At 36.5% G+C, this 17,493-nt stretch overlaps 1 protein-coding gene across 2 annotated transcripts in view; it reads right to left on the reverse strand.

The window, feature by feature from the left end:
* Positions 1–17,493, reverse strand: part of IRF5 (interferon regulatory factor 5) — a 1,182,803-nt gene that overhangs the window by 269,144 nt on the left and 896,166 nt on the right. For both annotated transcript variants that reach the window (XM_044088631.1, XM_044088632.1), the window contains one exon: positions 7,966–8,169. In XM_044088631.1, coding sequence (XP_043944566.1) covers positions 7,966–8,139 — 174 coding nt within the window. In that variant the 5' untranslated portion in view covers positions 8,140–8,169. The remainder of the gene's footprint in view (positions 1–7,965; positions 8,170–17,493) is intronic.

A 17,493-nucleotide genomic window follows, 5' to 3' on the forward strand; every position in this document is an offset into this window, starting at 1 on the left:
AGAGAAATATAAAAAAGAGGTTTTGGAATGGCAAAGTACTAAAAGAAAACAAGATAGTTGCAAATATAAAAATATCAGTGATCACGTCTTTAGAGATATAATAAGTAACATAAGATTTTATAAAAAATATATATGAAATGAACCAAGAAAAGATTAAAAGGATGTTGTTTAAACAAATATTTTTTTAGAAGGGAAGAAAGAGGAAGTTACACCTTACCGAAGTAAGATGGTAAAATAAAATAATAGAAAAATAAAAAAGGTTAAGAAACGAGGAAGCAAACATAGTAAAAAGAAATAATGCAAGTAACAAGAATAATAAGAAATTTTATTGTGAAAACATTTGTTAAAATTGAAAATAAAAGAAAATATAAACGAAATTTAAAAAACATAATGAACAAATGGAAAAAAGAATCACTGTAATAGAAGTGAAAAAAGTTTTAAAACAGCAAACCTAGAAGCTGCCACAGGAATATATGGAACTGAATATTTGATGTACAAGCATATGAATGAATGGCAAAAAAATATAACATCTACTGGAGGTTTTCAGTGAATAGTTAGCGAAAGGTATACAAGATGAAAAATATGTATGGGTGCAATGAAGTTCATATGGGGGAAGGGAGACAAAGCAGACATAAAGAATAGGAGACCTATAGTGTTAAACAATGTTGACTATAAGATATTTATGAAGACAATGCAAAATAGAATACAAGGCAAAGTAAACAAGTTATTGAATGAAACACTTTTTGGAGTAAAAGGAAAAGGAGGCCAAGAACTCTTAATGATTATAAGAGAAATAGTACAAGTTGTAACCATAAGAAAAGCAGAAGCCAAAGTTTTAATATGAGACATTAGTAAAACAATTGATAAAAACATGCAGTACTATGGGAAATTTTAGAAGAATATGACTTAAGTAGAAAAATAATGTTTTGGTTTCAGTGTACAACAAAAAACAAAATAAGATTAGTAGTGAATGGTTGGTTAAGTGAGAAAATAGAAATAAAAAGTGGTATAAAACAAGGGTTTCCAGCAAATAGTATATTGTCTGCTTTAATAATGAATGCAATCACAAATTAAGTAAACTTAACATTAAAGGAAGCTATATATTGTACAACAGAAGAAATATAGATTCCGTCAATGTTTTCTTTTGCAGATGATTTAGTATTCGTGGTTAAAAATGAAGAAGGGATAAAACAGCTATTAAGACACTTAATAAGAAATTAAAATGAAGAAAAAAGAAACAGACTAGTATTTTCAGGTATAATAGAAGGTATTCAATTTAATAAGGAAGAAATAGAAATTCTTGGAATAAAGTTTGGTAGCAAACAATAAAGATTAGTACAATGGAAGAAGAATATTTGTTTATTCTGGTGAACATTCAAACTTACATATAAAAAGCATATTTACTTCAGCAATTAGGAAAAGTAGCTTATTTGGTAAGTGTATTTTTGATGCCAATCAAATTTGAAAAATAATTACTGTCTATATGTTTTTTCTTTATATGGGGTTTGAGATTAAACCCAATTAAATGATGAATTCTTTATATTTCAAGAAAAGAAGAAGGATTGGTTTAATAAATCCAATTGTACATATAGCATTGTTGAATTTGTATAAAGTACTGACTTGGATGAAAGAAAAACAAAGAAGATTGGTAGTAGATATAATAAAAGAAAAATATAGAGACTTGGGAGAAACTTGAATATCTTAAAATAAAGAAAGGTATAATTAATGCAGAAATGAGAATATATGAAGAGAACATATTGCTATGGAAAATTGATATAAGCAATATAGAAAGAATAGAAAGGAATGGTATGAAACTATAATGAAAACAGCTTTATTATATTTTCCATGTAAGCATTTAGAACAAAGAAAAATAAGAGCAATCAGAGCAAGAATGAATAGATGTGTGAAATATCTTGAATGTACAGATTTTTATGGAAATTATCCATAAATAAACTACCAGTAAAGATGAACATGCCATATAAGAAGATAGAAGAAAGAATTTGTATATAATGTGGATAGGTGGAAAGAACTAAACATGTATTTATGAAATGTGATAGAGTGAATCAATTATGGAAAAAAATACATGAAAAAGCAAGTGTAAAAGGGTTGAAAAGTGTAAATATGGATGTGATAGAATATGGATATGCTGAAAATGTAAAACGAAAATATGTGGATAAATGGGATGGAAAGTTGTTTTATATAATATGGATTATTTGGAGTAAGAGGTTAAATGAAATAAGATTTAATAGATAATGTCCAAAAAGCACATAAAGTGAACCAAAGCAACAGGAAGCCAAACATAAGAATAAAAACGTTTAATATAACGTTAGCACTTTCACAGTATGTTATTACTTCTTCATCAGACAAAACCATTCTCCTACAAATTAGCTTAATAAATAATCAAAGGATCACATGGTCCACAGCATTTTATCACCATAGCAGCTGTTAGTGACTTTGCACATGAAATCTCTGTTTACGGTAATACCTAATGGTGAGGGCATAGAGATGCTCAGGAGGTGTCTCAAGAGGAACAGCAACTATCAACATAAGTTTATTGAGTTGCTTTGTTTATTGATGGAACTAGTACTTGAGAACATTTTTCTCTTTGAGCATGAGATTTACATTCAGAAAGAGGGGGTAGCCATGGGTACATAAACTGCCAACAGCTATGCCAATTTGGTAATGGCTGCATGGGAGGAAGAGACACTGATAGGGTCGGGATTTTGGCAGCAGGTGCGATTTTACAGATGCTTTGTAGATGATCTCTTCCTCCTGTGGGGTGACACTCATGAGAGACTCTGTGATTTTATTTGGTATTTAAATACCAATATGTCATTCTTGAGGTTCACTGTGAATCAGTCTGTACATGAGATAGACTTCCTAGATGTGAAAATTTATAGGAAGACTAACACTGTGTTGAGCACGATGATATAGAGGAAACCGTGTTATAGAAATTCCCTGTTGCACAGAACAAGCATGCCCCCTGCACATGTATTTAGAAACACAGTGAAGGGTCATGGCATGAGAACATCTAGGCTAAATGCAGAAGAGGACAATTTTCATGAGGAGATAGACACCTTGAAGGTAAAGTTTAAACAGAAAGGTTATAATGATGTATTGGTCAATAAAACTCTTGATAAGATTTCAGGAGTTAGAACCACACTAGCAAAACTGTATTTTTCAGTGAATGAAGCTGACAGTAGAACTAATAGAAGGATTAGGAGGGAGAGGATTAGTATTCCCACGTATTACATCAATGACATCAATATGTTGACTGAGGTTTACAAAAAAGTTTGGCCAATACTAACCAGTGATGCCGACATTAAACACATAGCGGGTGAGCGACCGACCTTTATTTTTAAAAACAAGAAGTCTTTAAAACGACTCTTGTGTTATCTTAGAAAGAAGAAGAAGGAAGCAATGGGGAATGGTTTACAGTCTACTATATCCTGTGGGCGATGTAGTTTCTGTGTACATTTAGATTCCACAGGCTCTTTTAGACATCCAGAGAGTGGTAGACAGTTTAGTTTCAGTGTTCATGCAGACTGTAACTCTGAGAATATAGTGTATTTAGCCATCTGTAATATATGTTCCATGTTCTATGTAGGAAAAATAAATTATAGACTAAGAGACAGGGTCAGGGAACATCTATACAACATTAGAACAGGGTGTAATACTAATGCACTATCAAAACAGGTGACAATGTTTGACAATACACACACATCAAAACATGTGACAATATTTGACAATACACACATTTAGATTCATGGGGGATAGAACAGTTAGAAGTGAATGGACTAAGTGGAGATCTGGGCAATCGTTGCAGAAACAAGATGGATAATTGGGTTTAGAGCTGATGCTGGAAAAGGTTTAAATGGGAAACTTCCATTAAAGCCTGTTTTGAAAAGTAGAACTTTATGTAGATAGACAGCATTTATATATGTTTTTGAAATGTTATGTGCTTTCAAGACATTCTAGTATGATATTATTTTTTAATGTGAAAAAATTATTTTTTGTGAACTTGGTTTTAAGGAACAGATTTTTCTATTTGACTGCCAGCATTGCACCTTGAACTGTTATGCGTCTTTAAGGTAATTAAGTAAAATTTTTGCTGCTATGGTGATAAAATGCTGTGGACCATGTAATCCTTTGACTATTTATTAAGCTAATTTGAAGGAGAATGGTTTTGTCTGATGAAGAACTTTTAATATACTGTGAAAGCGCTAACATTATATTAAAGGTTTTTATTCTTATTTTTGGCTTCCTGTTACTTTGGTTCACTTTATGCACTTTTTGGACATTATTACTTGGATTTTAAGTGAATCATTTGTCCATTTGGCTACGCTTTTGGTGTATTTAATAGATAATGGTCACTGTCAGAAATTCTGAAAAAATATAATTTTGGTTATGGAAAAAAAGCAGTTTATGTCCTATGCAGACCACCTCAAGGTCCTATCCCTGTATTCTGTCTCCTACAGGCTTTTGAGGGGACATCTATGCCTGGCATACAGGGCATTGTCAGACCTCACTGTCATGGATCTCCTGCATATCGACAAAACAAACAGTACCAGAATTACCCGCTCCAAAGACTTAAACCTTGCCTGTGATATAAATAAGACCTGCTGGAGAGATAGGTATGTATCCCAGAGACTTCCCCATCTGTGGAACAGGCTCCCCATCCATGTGAAGCAGAGTTTCTCCCTAACCCAATTCAAGTGAAATTTGACAATTGGATGGGAAACCGGAAATTCATCCCTGGTTTGGCACCTGTGTCTCTAAAGCAAACAGGTAACCTGTAAATGGTTCATCTCCTAAGTCCATGCTTACACTTATCAAGGGTTATCAGAAACTTGTCAGAGATTTGGGATACATGGCTAGGCTTAAAAAGGCCCTTGTGGTCATTAGCCTAGTAAACACCTATGAAACTATAAGCAGTGGGGGAGGATTAAAATGTAAAAATGAAAAGAAAAGTATGTAAAGCAATTGTATATAACTGTAAATAATGTAATAAAATGTATATTGTGAATTTTAAATATAGAAACCCAACACTTTTTGATCCATTGTGTAGGTTCTTTTACGTCCACCTGAGCTACCACCAACTCAAGCAGACAGGACCTTGGTTTAACTTTTGCACCCCTCTTATGTTGCACCGAGTGTCAGTAATTAATCTACTTGGCATGGGAATAGATGAATGTGCTCCCTGTTGCGCTACTGGCACTGACAAATTGTGTTATGATTTGGTTAAATTTTATGTTATCATTCAGTAGTTAAATAAAAAATAGGAAGTTTGTTGCAAAAGTCTCATTAACAATGGCAAAATACTTGAGAAAATACAAATTAACAGGAACATTTTAGAAACACTTTAATACCTGGTAATCTGCTCGGAGAATATTGTTTCAAATGTTTATTCCATACTATGGCTTTGAATCTTTGGATGAATTATGTCTGTGCTCCTTTTTGTAATAGTTTAAAATCAATAAAAGTTATTCTTGTTTCCTGTTTTAGTGAATGCTGCACGATTTATTTAATTTCAGTTCATTTCATTTTTCCTAATTTTACAAGTAGTATTTTTCATGTTCAGTTTGTAAACTACTGCAATTGCATATAGGTTTGAGCTATAAGATATTTAGGTTTGCTTGTTCAATATTTATATTTAATATCATTGATTAGTTATTGCCAGTTAAAAGAATAAAAAATAATCTTGCAACTGTCCTTTCCATTCTACATCACCCTAACTGCCTCACTTAAATCTCTACTGAATGTTATGCCCTAAATCACGCACTTCACTGTGTTTACACCTTAAAAATCCACTTATGAAATAACATGGGTATTTTGAACTTACATTAATAGTTTACAGTTCTTGGAACAACCCTTATTTTATATGCAAATCAGCCACAAGCTTCCGACCAAGGAAGCATTGCTTCCAACTGTTCTAGAGATGCAATTGCAGAAGTGACATCTGCAGCACACACTTTCCTCCTCTTTTTTAAAGAGATAGGCAGAAAAACATGAATTCTGAAACTATCACAAAAATCCATCAAATTTGAATTTCTGTAAGAATATTGCACTGTGAAATGTCACACTTACATGAAAGCAACCAAGGATTGGAGACCATTTTGAGCATTTTTTATAAAAATTAGCTCCAAATAATATGACTCTTCTTATTACTGTATAATTCCCTTTATGTGTGTCTTATTGTGTAGTGCATATTTACATATAATATATATATGCATATATATATATATATATATATATATATATATTTCATTTTACAAATACAGTACTGTTGTGTATTTATTTGTGTAGTACAGCTTTCCTTTTGCTGAAAATGGATTGTGCAAGTCAGAATTTTCTGTAATTTTCCATTATCGGGGCAACAGCTCTAATCAGCATTTGGAATGTTAGCCCATGGTCACAAAGATCACATTGCTGCCGCTGATGTTTATACAAAAAGTTATACTTCCCTTGCAGACTGTCATTTATTTAAATAGCGATGTGTATGCATCACAATTCTTAAGCCCCTTCAAGAAAAGGATGAATGTGTTCATTTTTACATTTTGTTCACGTTTCTTTTCAGTTGTGATACTGAAACACCAGTTAGGAGAACTGTTGACAGACATACAGTCTGTACCTTTTAGCAGTTCAGTGTCTGTATTCCTTTTTTTATTTTGATGTGCTAAACAGAAACTGAGAGCAATCTTTTATTTGTAAGAGAAGGCAGCTAGTCAACATGTCAGTGGCACTTACTGAAAAATATCTGCATGCAAATAGAAAAGTTGCATCAATATGCATCTTCTACAGTTTTTCAGACATGACGCGTGGTAACATTCCAACTGCTCGTGACATCTGTTGCTCTGATAAAGAAAATGTACCAAATTTTCCAGTCAGCAAAAAGTAGTAAGTAAGTAAATAAATAAACAATCTTCCTATGTATTCCTTTTGGTCACTTACTGTTCCATAACTCTGCTGATGTCACTAGCTCCTCATCCACTCCTTTGCAATTCTTTTGTTTCATTGTGTTACCTGTATTGTCACAGTGGCCGTACCTCTGATTAGGCTATGAAGTTGATGACCTTCCAGAAAGTTCTACCATATTCATGATTGTGTTCCCCCTTTACCTGTGTCAGCTGCCACGACATTGGGCCCACATGTCCTAACTTGAGGAGTGTCCCTTCATTTAATAACTTTCAGCAGAACTTGACTTGCTCTGTCCATTGAGAATTCTAGTTCTATCCACTCAAACTAAACTCTTCCTCTGATTTTTTCATATTATCGTACTCTTTGTGTGACAGAGTATCCCACTTAAAATACATTAACGTTAACATGAGTACCTTCGTGATATCTATCTCCACTTTATAGCTGCCATTTGCTTCTGACTTCTGCTACCAAAATGCTGTGATGCTTTTTGTGTAACTACTGTGCCTTGGTTCCTTCAAAGATCCCCTTTGACAGTTTTATTGCAAGTTTCCTAGTACTTCTGGCTAATACAACTATCCTCCTAAAAACTGTCACAATATGACATGAGTTACATTTTCAGCTCCCTTCACTTTATCTTACTCTGACGTTCCCTTTGTCATATCATACATTAATATATTCTTCACGCTGCAGCTTGTTTATCAAGTCATCTTATTTCTGCTATGTATCTGCCCACTGACTTCTTTTCTGTTCTGTTTTTGTCTTTGTATTTGATGAAATTTGAGAATATTTTTGTCAAAGTTTGTTTATTTCTTGTTACTTTCATACAGTGTTTTTCCTGTTTTGATCTTACTGCCTCTCTGTCTGTGTATGTGTCATCTGCCTTAAATAATAACTGATGAAGAACTAGATTTCTGAAACAACTGGCTTACTTTTAGAAACAAACACAGTTATTATCCTCTCCAACTATATATGTGAAACCTGGAAAGCACTATTCATATATCATTGCCTGTGTTGACAAGTAAGGTGGCAGTGATGTAGAGTCATTACCTTGAAAACGGTGTGCTCATCCTCCATGGTGGGGACATGCCTGGTGGCATGGCGCCAGGGAATCTGGAAGCACTTGCGTTGTTGGTCTACCCACTGAAGACCAGGGTACTGCCCACTGTTCACTTGGTTGATTAGCCAAGGCTTCAAGCGGATCCGTCTTGGGTGTGTGTTCATCCTGGCTCACAACAATAAGATGGCAGAAATCTAAAACAATGATAAGAAACTATGTTCAAGCAAAATCATAACTGGTGTTCTCTCTTCCTCTCATACCTTTTTCATTTGCATCACTAATGCTACCTGTTTGCTTCGTGTCCTTTACATTCACATATTTGTAATACATGGAGTTCCCTGACTACCCCCCAAAGTCAAGAAAGATAAATAATCTTACAGTGATGTTGAAGTACAGGAACTTTGCTGTAACAACCTTGTTGTAGTGAGGTCCTTAAATATAAATCTCACTGTTAAAACATTAAGGAAAAATTAATCTAATGGACAAGTGACAGTCAAAAAACTAACTGAACTTCAGTTGTTACAACTGCCAGCGAAGGGAATCCAAAACTCCATGTATTACAAAGCGTTAAGACCTGGTCTCTCATCACAGAAGTGTATTATATGTTCTTGAAATGCATGTTAAGAAATCCATCTCTTGATGCTCTCTTTTGAAGCAGTTTTCTTAGCATCCATTTTCTGAGCACATAACAAAGTAGATCAGAAAGTTGATCATAATCCTTTGAATAACGAATGGATAGTAAGCAATGAAACTTGAGTGTGTGAGGAATGCAAAACACTGTTCTAACTGGACTCGCAAGTAGCAGAAAAATAAATTAATAAGTACATGTACAGAAACAAGAATTTATTAGGTGTAGTACTTTTAAGCTTCTAATTTTGTATTTTAATTTCTTTCATTTCAGTTTAGTTATATAAAACCATCCTGATCTAAGTCACTGAAACCAATAAAACAAGTCTGAAAACGTTGCACATGTTTCTATATTGTCTATATTTCATGTGTCTCTGGCTAGCACCAGTACTCATCAGTGTTTTTTTTTTAATAATTGATTGACTAAAATTATCATTTGCATACAACTGTGCAGTATGCAAAATAAGCCAGAGCCTATGCAGCAGTGGTAATTGTCCTGGTAATCTGGCAAGGCACCTACACAATATGCTTATACCTTTAAGAAATATTGATACTTAAATTCAAAATGACTACAGTTTAGGCATCCTCAGAAATTATCACTAAAGTAAAATATTTTCTTTTAGTATTGTGCAAGCCGTAATGTGCAGAATTTCTGAAATATTTTCATTCTGGTAAGAATTTTTGTATGACATCTAGGTAAAAAAGTGGCATATTCATCTTTTCACATTGTATAGAAGCACTTCTACTTTCTAGTGCTTTTCTGTTTCTACTTGAAATTAACTATAGCTACATTTCTTGGTTCTCCATTTATACCCCTTACAAATGTCACTACTTACTAATTTTCTTTGTGTCACAGATTCGTCCTACTAGTGTTTCCCCTTGCACTTGATATCTTTGACTGCTTGGGATTTTTTCAGCATATGAACTGAAAATATTGCTTATTATGTGGCATTTTTGCATCTGTACATTATTCATTTTAACTTTATTCCTGTGACCTCTGACCTCCTTCGCTTTCTGCCTTCTTTCTCTAGCTGTCTTTTCATCTATAGCAATATCCAGTTAATGTCAGTGATGCCCCCTGATGTTTTTTTTTATTATACTTGTAACGTTAACAAAGCAAACAGGTAGGAGGTTAATTTGACTGATTTCCTCTCATCTAAAGCTTCATAAAGCCTATGGTTTCATTACAAACTTTCTAACTTCTCATCAGTTAACTGAAAGGCCTACAACAACATTAAAAAATATAAAATGAGTCATTAGAATGAGGTCCCATCTGCCTGAGCTGGTGGTTGCTCAGGTGATTGTTGAAGCTCTGATGGCACTTGTTGAAAAGAGTAGGGGAAGTCTTCTGGTACCCTGGTTACATTTTCTCAAATCAGTATGAATACCATACCTTAAGTCTGTCCTGAAAACAGGCTGCTGGCTTAGTAGAACTAACATGGTCAAAAAGTATAAATAAATAAACTTTAAAATAAAAAAGCTAATTCTAGTTAGTCCTCTTATATCAAGTAGATAGACCTTTCTACTCAGTAACTGTGGTGACCTCTGGAAAGGCATCGGTTTCCTTATCAGAAGGCAGTTGAGAATTAATCCCATTTTACTAATTCTGGTAGCATTGAAATGCTCAGGGAACCTAGATATAGCCAGTGTGCGTTCAGTAAACTGTCTCCTCCTTGATACTTGTTAATCCTACTCACTATCCCCTTCACCATCTTCAAGCGCTAACAATTCTTTTCCAGTGAGCTCCTTTTTGCATTCAGAAAATCATTGTTCATGCACTCAAACTCCACATAGAAATACTTATTAGATGTGTAGTATCTGTCAGGTATCAGCAGAACCATAGCTAGATTACCTGGTGCTCTGTACTGTTCTCCAAAATGGTATCCCTCACAATTCTGAGCTGACTAACATAAAAATAAAATTTCTGCTCAAGATGTGACCATTAAAAAGAGTATCAGAACTTATTATGAAGCCACAATATTCTTACAGCTTCATAAATCAGTACTGGTACTGCACTCCCAGACTATCAGCACCTGCTGATCATGCCCCTAGCAGCTTGTGCCTAGGGCAGCTGCCCCTTCACCCCACCCTAGTTATGGCTCTGGGTATCAGTGTTCAATTCAGGTTTATGCTTGATGCTATCACATATTATCACATAGCATCACTTTAACATTTTGTTTATTATGGCTGGAGTGCGGGGAGGGCCTTCTGTGTGGAGTCTGCATTTCCTCACCGCGGCTGGGTGGGCGTTCGAAAGACATGAGTAAATGAGCATGCCTTCGTTGAAGGCTGAACATCGAGCTGGCACCTCGGTGTTCGTGAAAATCTACTGGCAATCATTAGTGGACAGGAGTTCTGCTGTGGCGACCCCTAACCAAAAAGCCAAAAGACAACAACAACTTGTACTTTAGAACTAAAGCTTTTTGGTCTGATTATGTCATGTACTTCCTTAGCTGCCATGTCTAATTTTCAGTTCACATTCACACAACATTGTACTTCACTTTAAATATCTCGGTCTCTGACTTGACAAAACTGTCTTAAGCACTCGTGTTGTTGGCCTTTTACAAAGATTCTCTTGTTTCTTTGAGATCCAGCTCCACAAATTTCAACCTGTCAATCATAACCGGCTGGCAAACCAACCCTCTGAATTTGAAAACTGCACATTAAAATGTTTTTGCAGAGGAAAAAGCCTGGATGTACCTGCCCTCCCGCACTGTAGGGGGAGCTTCACATCAATATACTACTTACATGGTGCATAATAGTGGAAACAGGAGAAACACACTGCAAGGATGAACAGACAATTCAAACTGTGATTTCACAATTAAAATACAAGTGTAGGCATCACAGTTAATGAACAGTAATATCAAGGAATAAGAAATATGAATATAACATCTAAGCAGATATGCCTTGATCAGTTATACAGGAATCCCTTTGCAAAACAAACTCAAATCTTCAATGAAAGCTGCCTAAGCCATCTCTGAATTATGACCTCCTAGAAGCAGGTTTGCTGTTGGACAGAGTGCCTTCATCTCCCAAACATAGTAAGTCCATCCCTGTCTTGTATCCTCTGCTGGTTATTTCTGCTGTAAGCTTTACAAAAATCCTTAATAAAATTTGCTGATCTGTTCTACTTTTCTGTCATAGTGAAGTCCATTGTACTGTCCATGGAAAGGTTATTCAGGCAGAATAATAATTTGATCCATCCACTTTTTCTTTTATAAATTTTCTCTCTCTCAGACAGGTCCTAATCTATCCTACATCCTCTCATTTGTCCAACTGACCCAGTCTTTAAGGTCCTAACTGTCTCAGCACTCACTAGCTATTCACATTCAAAATCCTGTTTTGCCGGTACAGTTGTCCCTGTCATAGGCTCTTAAGCTGAACTGCTATGTACTAAAATGAACCTGTTGCACTTGTCTTCAGCAACTTAGTTAAGCTATGAGACTAATTTGCTGTCATAACTTATGTATCCTTTGTTATGAAATGTTTGACTTCTCTAAGATATATGCAGAAATTGTCATATCAGAATGTCTTGTAGTGGTGTCTACATTCTTTTACGGGATCATGACTGGAAACTGTTTTTTGTTGAAATTCTGAGGAATATATTTGTGATCACTGGACGAGCAAGACTAACAGTGTTACGGTACCTCAGAATATTCCCCTTTCTTAGAGGTACAGTAATCTCAGAGTTAGTAAATATAAGTAGCAGTGATGGTAAGCACCACCCCCCTACAATGGGCATCATAGAGGGATGAATCTCTGCTACAAAATGCTTTAATTGGATTTTCTTACCAATTACACTTTATTTTTCATTTTTATGGGACTTACAATTATGATTCTTAAACTTCCACTAGGAAGACAACTGAAAACGTTCTTTTTCAATGAATTCACTAAGGCTAGTCCTTGAGACCAGGATATACGAGACTGAAGGTTTAGTGGGGTATTTCCTAAGCTGCGGATGGAGTGCTGTGACTTCTGCAGAGGTGAATGTGGGAAAAGCTAATTCTTGTATAATGAAAGGCCTCTTTCTGGGACTCTTTGGGTAAAATACAAGGGTTCCACACACCTTAATGACAGCTTTGGTAAAAACTTCTCCAAATTCGAAGTACTTATAAAATCAGGAGGAAAGTACCAATTTCTTTCTTTCTTTCTTAGCAGCACTGCCATATGAGCAACTCAAAATCAAAGAGAAGACACGGTCTCAGAGGTTAAAGGTCCAGCATTTATTTAAAACGTCAGTACACAAAGCTGTAATTCAATAATAAAATCTATTTTATTAATTCTTTATTTATTGAACATTGTTAAGCAGAAGAGTTGACTGACCACAATGGACCCATTTCAGCCATAGCCCCAGGTTATGTACACATGACAGGATTATGTGAGCATTTTGTAAACCAGATGCATTACAAGGAAAACAGGAAGATCTAGAAATAATTAACAAATTACAAACCTACAACTCTAAACCAGTTTGGGTTTTGCAGTTTCTGTTATTATTTTTCTGAGCTCCGCGGTGGATTAATCAGCATTGCTGCATCTAATTACTGTGCTTTAGTTACTTTTCAAGTTTCAAACAAAGAAACATGGTCAGCTATGTGAGTTTTTGTCTTAACTAAACTTGGTGGCAGTGAGGGATTTCTGTAGTTCTGAGAAGATAAGCAATATTGGCTGGAGCTTTAAGCTGTTTCCAGCATCCATTTCCTCCTGGTATTTTATATTACATGAGCAATCAGCCATCTTTGTCTTTAAGATTCTTTGAAGCTTGGAGATTTTTGAGTTGCCTGCCCTTATTCTATATTAGGCCTTGGAAGTTCCTCCCGGTCTCATTTTCTGTATACCTGGCCTTGGAAGTTCCAACCGGACTCTAGGAAACTGAAAGCTCTCCTGAAGTTAAAACCAAACAAAGCATTTGAATGCCATTTTTCATCTAAGAAAGTATATTTAAACGACTGCACTTATCTTTTATGTGCAGTTTCTATTGTGTACAAGCTCTGAATCTGAAGTTTAAGTTATTAGCTATAGCCCCAAGGGACCATATTTGTCACACTCCGGACTTGCAGTTAATAGATCGATACCCTACATTAGATTTTCTGAACTTTTTGCTCCCAACGAGTGACCCCCTCCATCTAAGTGAAGCAAAGTATGTGTTGATAACACAGCCTTTTCTCCCTAATACCTATTGTAATATCTGAAATAACTTGCAGCAATGTAATTAACTCTACCACCAGAACTTGCCCCCCCACCATTTCCACTGAAGTCATTTGTGCTTTATTTGATCAACCTTTTACTGAAGTAGCTGGTACCTTCTTTCATCCCCTACTGTACAATGCATTCTCTCTCTTTCTTTCTACCTTGCTTTCTCTCTACCATAAATCTTGCAAACACATTTTCTGTGCTTTCCCTGCTTTCATTCCATCTACCGTTTTCACCAAACTCCCCTGGTTATATAGTTTTCTACCCTTGATACTTACCCCATGCTCTGAAAACTAGCATCTACCTTCACAGATTGTTTCTCACCAGATCCGCTACAGCTCGGATGTAATGTAGTTCAAATAAGTGTGCCTTGGATTAAATGGTTATTAGATTAATTTTTTAGATGATTTGTGATTAGATGAAAAGTGTCTTAGGTAAATCATTATAAACTCACTAAACTGCTATACTTATCTTACCATTTAGATCAGTTTTGTGTGGTTCCTATTTTGTGTTTGTTCTAAATCTGAAGTTGAAGCTATTGATTGAAGGTATTTTTGCACTGAGAGTGTTGATGGAGAAGTACAGAGAAGGTCAGAAGGAGTTGCATTGTGTCTTTGTGGACTAAGAGAAAGCATTTGACAGGGTGCCTAGAGAGGAGTTGTGGTATTGTTTGTGTCAGAGAAGTATGTAAGAGTGGTACAGGATATGTACGAAGGTAGTGTGACAGCGGTGAGGTCTGTGGTGGGAGTGATGGATGTGTTTAAGGAGGAGGTGGGATTACATCAAGGATCAGCTCTGAGCCCTTTCTTATTTGCAATGGTGATGGACAGGTTGACAGACGAGATCAGACAGGAGTCCCCATGGACTATGATGCTTGCAGATGACATTGTGATCTGTAGTGAGAGTAGGGAACAGGTGGAGGAGACCCTGGAAAGGTGGAGATATGCTCTAGGGAGAAGAGGAATGGTGAGGATGCAGGGAGTAGAGGTGGTGAAGATGGATGAGTTTAAATACTTGGGATCAACCATTCAGAGTAATGGTGAGTGTGGAAGAGAGGTGAAGAAGAGAGTACAGGCAGGATGGAGAAGAGTGTCAGGAGTGATTTGTGACAGATGAGTACCAGTAAGAGTGAAAGGGAAGGTCTACAAGAGGGTAGTGAGACCAGTTATGTTATATGGGTTGGGGACAGTGGCATTGACAAAAAGGCATGAGTTAGAGCTGGATGTGGCAGAGTTGAAGATGTTAAGATTTGCACTGGGTATGACAAGGGTGGACAGGATTAGGAATAAGTATATTAGAGGGTCAGCCCAGGTTGGAAGGTTTGGAGACAAAGCAAGAGAGGCAAGATTACGTTGGTTTGGACATGTGTTGAGGGGGGATGCAGAGTATATTGGGAAAAAGATGCTAAGGATGAAGCTGCCAGATAACAGGAAAAGAGGAAGGCCTAAGATAAGATTCATGGGTGTGGTGAGAGAGGACATGCAGGTGGTTGGTATGACAGAGCAAGATGCAGAGGACAAGAAGAAATGTAAACAGATGATCCGCTGTGGTGATCCCTAACGGGAGCAGCTAAAAGAAGAAGAAGAAGAAGAAGTAGTGGGAGATTTCTGCTGTTCTGGGAAGATAAACACTACTGGCTACAACTTTAAGCTGTTTCCAGCTGCCATTTCCCCTAATATTTTATATTACAGAAATTGTCAGTTCTCTTTGTCTTTGTCTTTAGACACTTGGAAGCTTAGAGGCTTTTGAGCTGTCTGCCCTTATTGTATATTAGGCCTTGGGAGCTCCTCACAGTCTCACCTCCTGTATAGTTGACCTGAAAAGCTCTTCCCAGTCTCATCACCTCTGTTCATTTTACTGGCACGGACAGATTAAACTGGAAGGCCCTCCAACTAGTAAAACTTGAGTTAGCCTCCATTTCATAAATTTTCTGGCTCTTATTACATATTCAAACTGCAGTTACAGTTGCTTTCATTTTGATACTTTTATTCCTGCATTTTCTGCCATTTGTCTCATTTTGTAAAGAGAATTAACATGTTCTGAGACCATAACCTTGTAGAATTACTTGTAAAAGTTAACTGTTTGTTCTTGAAGTCCGTCTAGGACCTTAGTCTTGTAGTTTCATTCACAACTATGACAGAATTGTGAACTACAGCAGGATCTAAGCCTCATTTAGTAATTTACTGCTGCATTGTTTCATAAGCAGTGTTACTGCTAAACCTCCGCTTGGTCTGGTGCCTTAGGCTGTAGTTTGGATTGCAATAGTGGAAATAATGCTGTTTATATTCCAGCTTTGCTGCAAAAGCATTTCTGTTTGTTACGTTTGCTACTGTTTTCCCTCTGTTTTTGTGTCTGCTACATTGGTACAGGTGCCTCAGCCACCCACCCCCCACTGTGATACATTAAGTACTGCTCTTCCTGTTGCTCGTTCCAGTTTGTACAATAATTACAATGGTTCCCTGTCCCCACTGTATAAGCTAAGGTTTCTGTAATTCTAACCTACTTACTGTAATTGACCTATAGCTGAGAGTTATAGGACTAAGTGAAGTGTTATGAAGTCACAGAGCTCCACTGCTGACTTCATTTAATTGGATCCCTCTCCAGCTTGCATGCTATAACCTGCACAGAGCTGCATCTATCCAGGGTCTTTTATTCAAGACTCCTATATGTGTGGAAAGGCCTGAACCTTGAGAAATGAGATTTTCATCAAAAGGGGGAAAAACAGATATATTGAGCTGTACTTGGTGCACCATCACTGTTGGACTTGCTCTCTAGTTGGTTATCTGTGCAAGAGCTTTTTTCCTCATAAGAGATCTTCAAAATGTATAAACTTTAGAAATTCATGTCTTAGGCTCAAATAACACATGGCAAGTGCAAATAACACACCTTGAAATGCAATGAACCACTGACCAAATTACTAGGTATTTTCCCACACCTTAGGAGAAAGTCCATTCAAACATTATCCTAAACAAACCAAATTCAATGCAGTTATAGTCATCCTTGCCTCCTGAGTCATTCCTGGCAAAACAATGGACCATTACTTCCCAAAAACATCTGCAACCTTTTTGATTGAAATGGGTATCTTGAAACATTGTAATATTTGTCTCAAGCTGTCTGATAATTATCTGTTTCTTAAGCAGCATAACACAGTGTGAGACAGATGTAGATTCTTAATAACCTTGGAGGCAAAGATCTCACACACAGTAAACTCAAACACCAAAGTCTTCATCAGTACACCAGACACCACACCTCACCAAGGCCAGCACAATACACATAATCCATAACATGCTGAGATTCTAAAGATTAACTTGCCTAAACTTCAGAGATCACCAAACCACATCACAGCCACAAAGCACACTCAGCAAGTTAAGCCTACCTCCTCACATTGCACAAGGAGTCCCAACGGCATGGATGCTGAGACCATAAGGCAGGCATATACCCAACCAAACATTCTTGTTATAGGTGACTCCACTGTAAGGCATAGAGATGTACCTCTTACCAGCTGAAAAGTGTAATTGTTAGTTGCTTGTCTGGTGCCAAGATCCATCAGATCACACATGCACTCACGTCCTTGAGCAACAGGTACCAGTATGTCATAGTTCATGCTGGTGTCATTGACTTGAGGTGTACCCCCTGGACTATATGAGGAGGTACATGAGGGAGGTTTCAGACTACTTGCCTCTGGCAAGTAAGAGCCTTAC

The sequence above is a fragment of the Protopterus annectens genome, chromosome 11.part0 (assembly GCF_019279795.1).
Source record: "Protopterus annectens isolate FY-2018-M chromosome 11.part0, PAN1.0, whole genome shotgun sequence".
Taxonomy (NCBI): domain Eukaryota; kingdom Metazoa; phylum Chordata; order Ceratodontiformes; family Protopteridae; genus Protopterus; species Protopterus annectens.